Raw genomic sequence first — 10,240 nt, 5'->3', positions numbered from 1 at the left:
ATGGCTTTTTTCGGTAACAATTTGGGAAAAATCGTCAAGGGTACTTAATGTCCTCAAAATTAGAAAGTTCGAGTACTAAATTTGTTTTCATCCAAAATTTGGGGACTAAAACCGCTCGTGCGTCAAAGTTTAGGTACCATAACTGCATTTTTGGCCTTTTTTTTATACAATTGTGGTCGGACACGTGATTGTCACATGGCTTTTTCTGGTAACAATTTGGGAAAAAATCGTCAAGGGTACTTAATGTGCTCAAAATTTGAAAGTTCAGATACCAAATTTGTTTTCGTCCAAAATTTGGGGACTAAAACCGCTCGTGCTTCAAAGTTTAGGTACCAAAACTGCATTTTTCTCAATACTAAAATATATAATTTAAATAATTATATATTTTTATTATTATAGGTACATGATAATACTATATACTATGTATTATTAATAGCCTTTACCTATGTAATCTATTAATAGTACTGCTTTTATACCAAATTATCAAATACCCGATTTCAAATTACCAAATTGAATTTAAAATCAGGTATGAATTCGGTTCTTTTCAAATTTGCTCACCCGTATCAAATACCCGATTTCAAATTATCAAATTGAATTTAAAATCAGGTATGAATTCGGTTCTTTTCAAATTTGCTCACCCGTAGTTATTAGTGGGTCGTGGACGTTTCTTTAAGTTCAATGTGGAGCCTTCTTTTTTCCTATTGTTGGGAGGCAAGGTCTTTTCTTAGGGGGACTTTGTAGCATGGTTATTAAACTTGGCCTGGTAAGGAGCCCGGCACCGGCAGAGGGACTGGATCACTGGTTGAACCGGTGAGTATTAATTTAATATTTATAAATATAAAATAGTAATTTTCATATACATAAAATATATAATAAATTGCTTTTAGATATTAATTATTATACTTAGAAAGATATATAATAAATATATAGATATAAATTGAAGATTTAATTTCATTTTATCATACTTTTAAATAAATAAATAATATAGTCAAGTATAAAAACAAAATTTATATCGCTTGTTTAAAAAATTTGGCATTTTTTTTCATTATTTTATTTTTATTTAAAAACAAAATAATTTTCTAACTAATCAAATATTGTAAATTTAAAAGTTAAAAGGATTAATTGTATAATAAAAAAAAACTTTTGTAAAAAAATAGTTAGTTATCGAATAAAAACTAAGCAAGTGGTGAAGTCTATACATATTTAAATGAAGATCTAATGTACAAATCTTATCAAAAGCATACATACATTTTGTTTGAAAAAATAAAGGCCCATAATTAAAAAAATGGTAAACTGGGTCAATTGAAAAATCGGGTGGGTTCCTAGTTGAACCACTGGGTCAATCGGGTTTGTCCGAATTTCACCGGGTTAATTGCTTGTCCGATCCAACTAGAGACCCGACCCAATCTAATGCCCAAGTCATCAGACCGATCAGTTCAACCACCGGCCGGACCGAACCGGGTTTTATAACTATGCTTTGTAGCATTGGATGACTTTGCTGGAAAAGTTTATCAGGAAGAGGCCAAAAAGTTGCATGTTAATTTATTGATGACCGTGACTCTTCATACTTTTGACAAAATAGCAATGCCTAGAAGGATCGATGACTTTTGGACCCATAAATTTGACCTAGTGGACGGAAGGAAGAAAGTCATATGGAACTATTGGTAGAGGTAATTTTGAACCTTTTTTTGCTCAAGCTATCTTGAGATTTTATGTTAACTAGCTAGAATGATATTCTTAAATGAACCAAAGTTCATCCATATACCGTTTTTTTTTATTGTCTTTGTTGGATTCAAAATACATTCTAAATCTTTCAAGGAGAAAAGAGAGGAGATTGAAAGTCGAAATAGGAATTTTATGATTATCTTGTCTAATTAATTTTTCCTAGTGATTGAATTCAGCACTTGTTGCACAAGATAACCAATTTTTTGCTGCTACATGAATGCAATATGATTACAACCAATTTTTTGCGGCTACATGAATGCAATATGATTACCTCATCTTTTTCAATGCTGTAACACAAATTTTATTCTATTTGAAACTTGAAATTCACCACAAAAATTCTGTTCAAGTACAGGACCAGATGGACAAATGATGATATAACCTCAGCCTGCTTATATACAGAACCAAAGACATCTCTCTCAGTTTCTCTGATCATAAATACTGCTTGTCACATGTAAACACTTCCATATATCAAGAGATGGGATCCAAAATCTCAGAACAGCAATGCAGATTTGGCAGTATAAGCTACTCTTGTTTCTCGCCATAAAACAAAGGCAGCAGAATGGTAAACTTCTTACCAACCATATTGCAAGAATGAAATGATAAAATGAGCAATTAATATCTTATATCCATTTCATTCCTTCTGTTCTTCTTAATCCCAAAGTATAGGTCTCTGATTTCCTGCATTTTGTTCACAACTATGGTCATCGGAATCCTATTCAAGGGAAACGAGTTGGAACATGAAAGTCCAATTCTCAGTACTGAAATCAAACATTCATCCAGATTCCTACTGGAATTTTGTGACAGATTATTGTTGAGAATTGTTTCCTCCATTTCACTACATTCATACTCATCTTTGCAGTGTTTTTCTTCTGCCAATGACAGATATGGATCTACTATCTCCATCATGATATGCCCAGCTAAAGCCCTAGCTACAAGCTCATGGATAGTTAAACCATCCTTAAAGATGTCATCAGTTGGACTTTTACCTGTAAACAATTCCAGCAGTAAAATCCCATAACTGTATACATCGCCAGATGTGGACACCGGGCAGCCAGAAGCATACTCTGTAATGAAATTGGAGAGTCAACTTAGCATAATGTACCAAGAACTACAGTATGTAAAACCTATTAAAATGAAAAGCATAACAAAGTTAAGACTTCCAAAAAAAAATTCGCCTGGTATATTTCCTAAGTTAGAGCAGAAGGTTTTCAAGACTATTAATGGAGAATATACCGGGAGGAATGTAACCAATAGAGCCCTTAAGGCCAGCTGATATTGTCTGTGACAGTGTTGAATCTTCAAGAAGGAACGTTGCCAATCCAAAGTCTCCAACATGGGCTGTCATATTTTCATCAAGGAGTATATTGCTTGGCTTTAGGTCGCAGTGAACTATTGGGTTTTGGCAATAATTGTGGAGATAATCCAGAGCCGAAGCAATATCCACAGCTATATTCAGTCTTTGGACAATGTCCAAACTTCTGGGTTGACATTGATCATCACATCTTTGATGCAGCCACTGGTCCAGGTTTCCTTTGCTCATGAACTCAAAGACCAAGCATTTGAAATCCTCACCCTGAGGATCAATGCTGGAGCAAGCAGCAAGGATCTTGAGTAGATTACGGTGCCTTATGCTTCTCAAAGCTCTCAATTCATCCATGAAGCTCTTTGAAGCCCCTTTCTGTTGGAGGTTCAGTATTTTCACTGCCACAATTGGACCATCTTCATCTAGAACTCCTTTGTATACAGAACCAAAACTACCTGAACCAATTAAGTTGTCTGCAGAGAATCCGTTTGTTGAGCTAAATACTTTGTCAAATGAAATTCCAAGTTCCCAATCTTCTACAGTAGACGGAGTTGATGTTGAAGGTCTTTCACTTGATCTCCTTAGAGCAAAATGAGCAGCAAGACCGCAAAATAGGAATACCAGGAAAACAATAGAAACAATAACAGGGATTAATACTTTTAGTTCACGGAACGTGGCTGTTCTACGTGCCAATTCTGGGCATTCAGGAAGATTCAAGCCTGGATCACCACCACATAACTTCTCATTTCCAAATAATGAAAATGCACTTGCATTTGAAAAAACGCCTTCAGTAGCCACTCTGCCAACAAAATTATTGAAAGAGAGGTCAAGTTTTTTGAGGGAAGAGAGCTTACTAAGGAACTCTGGAATTTCTCCTGACAAGTTATTGTGTGAAAAATCCATCTCCACAATACCTCTTAATGTTTTCAAAGACTCAGGAATTGTTCCACGAAGCAAATTACCACTCAACACAAGGCGCTCCAAACTAAGACAACTGCCGAGGGTGCTAGGAATTTCACCTGATAATTTGTTCTCTGATAAATCCAACTCATTCAGATTAACCAACTTGCCCACTTCAAGAGGCAGTGAACCACTGAGAGAATTTCGTGAAATGGCCAAAGAGATAGACAAAGAAGGTAGACTAGTGATCTCTGCTGGTATGGCGCCAGTAAGATTATTCCCTGTGAGATTCAGAACCTGCAAACTTCTACACTTACCAAGCTCTGGAGGTATCGTTCCTTCTAGTCTGTTGTTTTGCAGGTAAAGTCTGGTTAAGGATGTCAAGTTACTGATAGAAGATGCAATCCACCCAGAGAATTCGTTGTCATTTAATTCTAGCCCCTGTATAGATTTAAAATTTCCAAGGATATCAGGAATGCTGTCACTTAGGAAATTTTCTTCCAGCCCTAGAACGTTCAAATTGACAAGATTTCCAATTCCTGCAGGAAGCTTTCCATGGAACAAATTGGAACCGAGGGTGAGAATGCTGAGGTTTACTGAGAGGTTGGCTATCGAGATCGGCAATTCTCCACCAAAAGAATTTCCGTGCAATCCCAAAACTTCCAGAACTGTACAGTTGGTTAAGGAAGAAATGAAATCCAAATCCCCACTCTGCCTGCTTCCAAGCGTATTATCATCAAAATTGATCCTAAACAAATTTGGCAATTTTCCTAAAACCGCAGGGACTGTTCCAGTGAGGCAATTTTGAGCAAAATCTACCAGGCCAAGCTTGGAAGCGTTTGATAATGAAACAGGGATTTGTCCAGTAAAATTATTCACCCCACCAGCAAAAATCTCAAGATTAGAAAGGGTAAGGCCAACATTTGGTGGGAGTTCCCCATGCAATTGGTTCTGAGTAACAGAAAAGTAGTAAATGGATGATATGTTATAGATTGAAGAAGGAATCGTACCAGATAATTCATTTCCATAAACTTGAAAAACCCGTAATCTTGAGAGGCTGCCAAGCTCGGGAGGTATACGTCCTTGAAAACTGTTAAGAGCCAGTGTGATTATCTGCAGAGATGAAAAGTTTCCAATCCAAGCTGGCAAAGAACCAGTGAAGTTGTTGCCGCCAAGACCAAATAAGACCAGCTTTGACAGTGAACTAAGCTGATCAGGAATCTTCCCAACAAGCTCATTATATACCAAATCAAGCACTCTAAGCTCTGTGCAGTAAGTTAAATTCACCGGAATATCTCCACTGAATGCATTCCAAGTCAGATTGAGCTGCTGCAACAGGAGTAAGCGACCAATTTCCTGAGGTATTTTACCTTGGAAAGTATTGTTTCGCAGGTTTAGAGCAGTTAAATAAGTAAGGTTGCCTATGGATTGGGGTACAGAACCAACCAAATTCTTTGCTGACAAATTGATGATCATGACTCTATCATTGGATGAATTGCATGTAACACCTTCCCACTGGCAGTAGTGCACAGAATCATTCCAACCAGTCATAATCTGGAATGGATCCTGAGAAATCCTGCTCTTTATGTCCAGTAAAACTTGTTGGTCAGTGGCGTTCCCTGAAGCCATTGCAGGAATATTCATGCACAGAACAAGAGCTCCAAGGAACAAGACGTGTGCTGGCAAACATCTGAAATTTGGTCTGATGTATACCATTTCTGTATCTACTCAAAGATCTAAGGAAAAAGGAACTATATTCGCTAGTTTTTCATAGGTAACTAACTACCATCAAAAGAATATTTTGTTCACACAGAATATAACGAGTATGACTATTTGTAACTGACAACTAGGAAACTAACAACTACGATGACTACTTGTTTAGTTGAGACTTGATAACAGTTTTTCAATATATCTCATCGGGTGAGCTGTTCTGATGTGGCATTTGGATTAATTAAGAACTTGACAGTGAAAGACCGTCAATCAGTGGCCACTTTTTGCAATAGGGATAATTTCCCAAACCTCCCCTGAGGTTTATGACAATTTCACTCGGCTCCTCTCAAGTTTTACAAATTACATTAACCTCCCTTGTCACAATAAAATGACTATAATAACCTTCACTTAATAAATAATTCATAGTATAATGAAATAAATTTTTTTTAAAAAAAAAACTTGACCTTTTCGACGAACATGTTTACAAATTATAGCTAACAACGATTCTCACACACTCACTGTCACTTCGTTCTCATCTATCAACCCCTTCCTCCTATAATTACAACCAACCTATAACTATAGCCAATCACACCACAAGTAATCCTTCAAACTCTACTATATATTCTTATTTCTCCTTTCTTCTCTTTAAAATTGTCAACTCACAAGTTTAGTTGAAAGATTAGATTTAATGGTTGAAGTAAAATCCAATCTCATGATCAAACTAAAAGGAGATAACAAGACACACAATAATAATGCAATCATGGGCCAAAAGAGGAAGAGAGATTAAAATTGGTAATTTTGTTAATTTGTCTATCATTCATCCAATAAACTTTTTAAGATGTTAATAAGTACATTTATATTTCTTTTTATATTTGACAATTGTTAGTTGTGGTTTCGCTATGAAAATAGAGTTTCTTCTCTGTATTTAAGACATTAACATGTTTGGAGATTTGATAGTAGGCTAGATTATTTTGTTTTAAGAAGGTGTAGGCATTAGATTTGAAAATTGGGGTGTGATTAATTGTAAATAAAATTTTGATTTTTGGCAAAATGAATTTCTTGAAAATTTCTATAGTCATAATAATGCCTTCCTTTCTTTTAAACTTGATTAATCCCATCCATGCCTAAATCTCTTTTTAAGGATTTTTTTTCAAGGCCATAATGTGGCTCATGTAGTGGGAGTTGAGCCACTTAAATGGAACCAAATCATGGCATCCCATGTTGAAAATTATGCAAATATAATGGCAGTTGATTTTGAGTTTCACTAAAGGATGGAGCGAATATTCACAATTGAATATATGTTAGAGAAAAGCAATTTTATGACTATGATGATGGAATTGCTTGGGTTTAGAATTTGGAATTAGACTATTTATTAGGCTAGTTTGTTAATATAGTGGGTTTAGTTGAGATATGAAACAAAACAATTGGTAAAATAATTTTTGTTTTATTTTTGTACAATAAGGGTAGTTTAGGGTTTTGAGAAAAAATATAGTCTTTTGGACCCATATTTGTTATATAAACAGTAAAAGCAAGGGAGGTATGTACAATTTAATAAACTTGAGGGGAGGTCTCTGTAATTATTAGAAACCTCAGGGGAGGTTTCTGAAATTATCCTTTTTCAATATCAAAAGTTGAAAAAACCTGCCTGCTATTTAATAGAGGCATAAATGAGTTTAATCAAATCGGATAGTGCCGTGTTAAATTTTTATTTGTTTATTATAAAGAGTTTGAAATTGTATTCAATTTTGACTTGTTCATTTATCATATCAAAGTAAAACGAATTTTTATAAAACCAAACCAAACTCAAGTTGAACTGCAGTGGTTTAATTGTTTAATATATATCAATTTTAAATTTTATACTATTCACCTAATGTCAGATTGAGATTGAAACTTTATCGAACACACTGCCTTCTTATTTGGTTTAATTAATTGGCACATTAAATATAACGAAGTCTTAATAAGTATCGAGCAATTCGCCTTTACCTATGTAATCTATTAATAGTATATAGCATTTGTCTATATAATATATAAATTTATAAATTAATTTGGTATTCGAATGCGGTAATATAGTGCCCTATTTTGTTTTATCGAATTTGAATTTGAAATCGGTTATTACCAAATTGATAATCCCATTACCTATTTCATATCATATTAGAATTCGGTGAATTTGGTAAATACCACTTTTGTACCAAATTACCAAATACCCGATTTCAAATTACCAAATTAAATTTGAAATCGGGTATGAATTCGGTTCTCATCAAATTTGCTCACCCTATTTATCAGTGGGCTGTGGACGTTTCTTTAAGTTCAACGTGGAGCCTTTTTTTTCCCTATTATTGGGAGGCAAGGTCTTTTCTTAGGGAGACTTTGTAGCATCGTTATTAAAATTGGGCCTACCAATAAACGAGATTATGTTCAAAAGGCTGGGGAAAGGAGAGCGAAGATGTGATTGCTGTGGGGAAGCTGTGGAAACTATTGAGCACTTGCTCTTTTTTTTTTTTTTGTGAAAATGCAGCAGAAGTATGGAAAATGGCTCCAGTGAGGTGGGATGGGCTCCAAGATAAACAGCATAACCTATGGCTCTGGTGGGAGAAAGCTACTCATTCACTCTCGATGGAGCAAGGACAGGATAGAGTAAATCTCACCATCAACATTTTCTGGCAAATCTGGAAAGCCAGGAACAAAAGAATTTTTGATAGTGCAAAACAGGAACCTCACAAAACAGTACAGAAAGCACAAGAGGAGTGGTTGGAGTTCGAGCAAGCAAGGGAGATAGAACAGGAGAGCAGAACAGGCCAGAACAATAGGGGACACCAAGCAAGAAGAGAACAGCTAAGGGAAGATGTGGTAAGTTTGTATACGGATGCGGCCATATCAGCAAAAAGGATCAGGACTGGACAAGGGATCATAGCAAGGAATTGGAAAGGAACGATCTGAGAGCCAAAGGAATTGTAAATCAGTGGAAGGGAATCGCAAGTAAAGAAGAAGCTCTCGCAGTTAGGAATGCACTATTGATGGCTAAACAAGCAGGATGGACAAAAATTATAGTCCATACAGACTGCAAATCAGTAGTTGAGCAGATTAACAGATGCAGTGAATATGATTATAGCATTGCAACTATCCAAGAAGATGTGCAGGATCTTAGAATAGGTTTTGACAAGTGTTCCTTTGTGTTTATTCCAAGAACAGAAAATGAAATCAGCCATGCACTAGCTCATTTTACAGTTAAAGTGGTGCATAATATCGAATGGGAACAAGACTTCCCAATATGGCTGATAGATTTAGTAAAGAGGGAAATGAGGGTAGTATCCCTTTTTTGTACTTAATCCTTGTACGATCAAGTGTTTATATATATAAAAGACGTTATCATTTGTTGCAAAAAAAAAGGAATCCAGCAAAGGGACTGGGTCACTAGTTCACTGGTTGAACCGGTGAGTATTAATTTAATATTTATAAATATAAAATAGTAATGTTAATATATATAAAATATATAATAAAGTGCTTTCAGATACTAATTATTGTACTTAGAAAGATATATAATAAATATATAGATATTAATTGAAGATTCAATTTCATTTTATCATACTTTTAAATAATAAATAATATAGTCAAGTATAAAAACAAAATTTATATCGCTTGTTTAAAAAATATAGCATTATTTTATTTTCATTTAAAAACAAAATAATTTTCTAACTAATCAAATATTGTAAATTTAAAAGTTAAAAGGATTAATTGTATAATAAAAAAAACAAGTTTGTAAAAAAATATTTAGTTATCAAATAAAAACTAAGCAAGCGGGGAAGTCTATACATATTTAAATGAAGGTATAATGTACAAATCTTATCAAACGCATATATACATTTTGTTTCAAAAACAAAGACCCACAATTAAAAAAAAATGGTAAACTAGATCAATTGAAAAATCAGGTGGGTTTTCAGTTGAACCACCGGGTCAACCGGGCTTGTCCAAATTTGACCGGGTTAATTGTTTGTCCGATCAAACTAGAGGTCCGACCCAATCTAATGCCCAGGTCATCAAGCCGATCGGTTCAACCACCGGACTGGACCAGGTTTTATAACTATGCTTCGTAGCATTGGATGACTTTGCTGGAAAAGTTTATCAGGAAGAGGCAAAAAAGTTGCATGTTAATTTATTGATGATCGTGACTCTTCATACTTTAGACAAAATAGCAATGCCTAGAAGGATCGATGACATTTGGACCCATAAATTTGACCTAGTGGACGGAACGAAGAAAGTGATATGGAACTATTGGTAGAGGTAATTTTGAACCTTTTTTTGCTCAAGCTATCTTGAGATTTTATGTTAACTAGCTAGAATGATATTCTTAAATGAACCAAAGTTTATCCATATACCTTATTTTTTTTTATTGTCTTTGTTGGATTCAAAATACATTCTAAATCTTTCAAGGAGAATAGGGAAGGAGAAAAGAGAGGGGATCGAAAGTCGAAATAGGAATTTCATGATTATCTTGCCTAATTAATTTTTCCTAGTGATTGAATTCAGCACTTGTTGTTGCACAAGATAATCAATTTTTTGCTGCTACATGAATGCAATATGATTACCTCATCTTTTTCAATGTTG

At 34.7% G+C, this 10,240-nt stretch overlaps 1 protein-coding gene across 1 annotated transcript; it reads right to left on the bottom strand.

Annotated features, from left to right (window-relative positions):
* Positions 1-2,337: 2,337 nt before the first annotated feature.
* Positions 2,338-5,644, bottom strand: LOC113769145 (putative receptor-like protein kinase At3g47110). The gene is made up of 2 exons (XM_027313619.1): positions 2,959-5,644; positions 2,338-2,789 (listed from the first exon to the last, which is right to left on the bottom strand). Exons 1-2 carry the CDS (start codon positions 5,642-5,644, stop codon positions 2,338-2,340), a joined length of 3,138 nt encoding a protein of 1,045 aa, XP_027169420.1.
* Positions 5,645-10,240: the final 4,596 nt, after the last annotated feature.

This window comes from Coffea eugenioides, chromosome 4, assembly GCF_003713205.1.
Source record: "Coffea eugenioides isolate CCC68of chromosome 4, Ceug_1.0, whole genome shotgun sequence".
In the NCBI taxonomy this organism is placed as follows: domain Eukaryota; kingdom Viridiplantae; phylum Streptophyta; class Magnoliopsida; order Gentianales; family Rubiaceae; genus Coffea; species Coffea eugenioides.
This window is presented reverse-complemented; position numbering and strand designations above follow the sequence as displayed.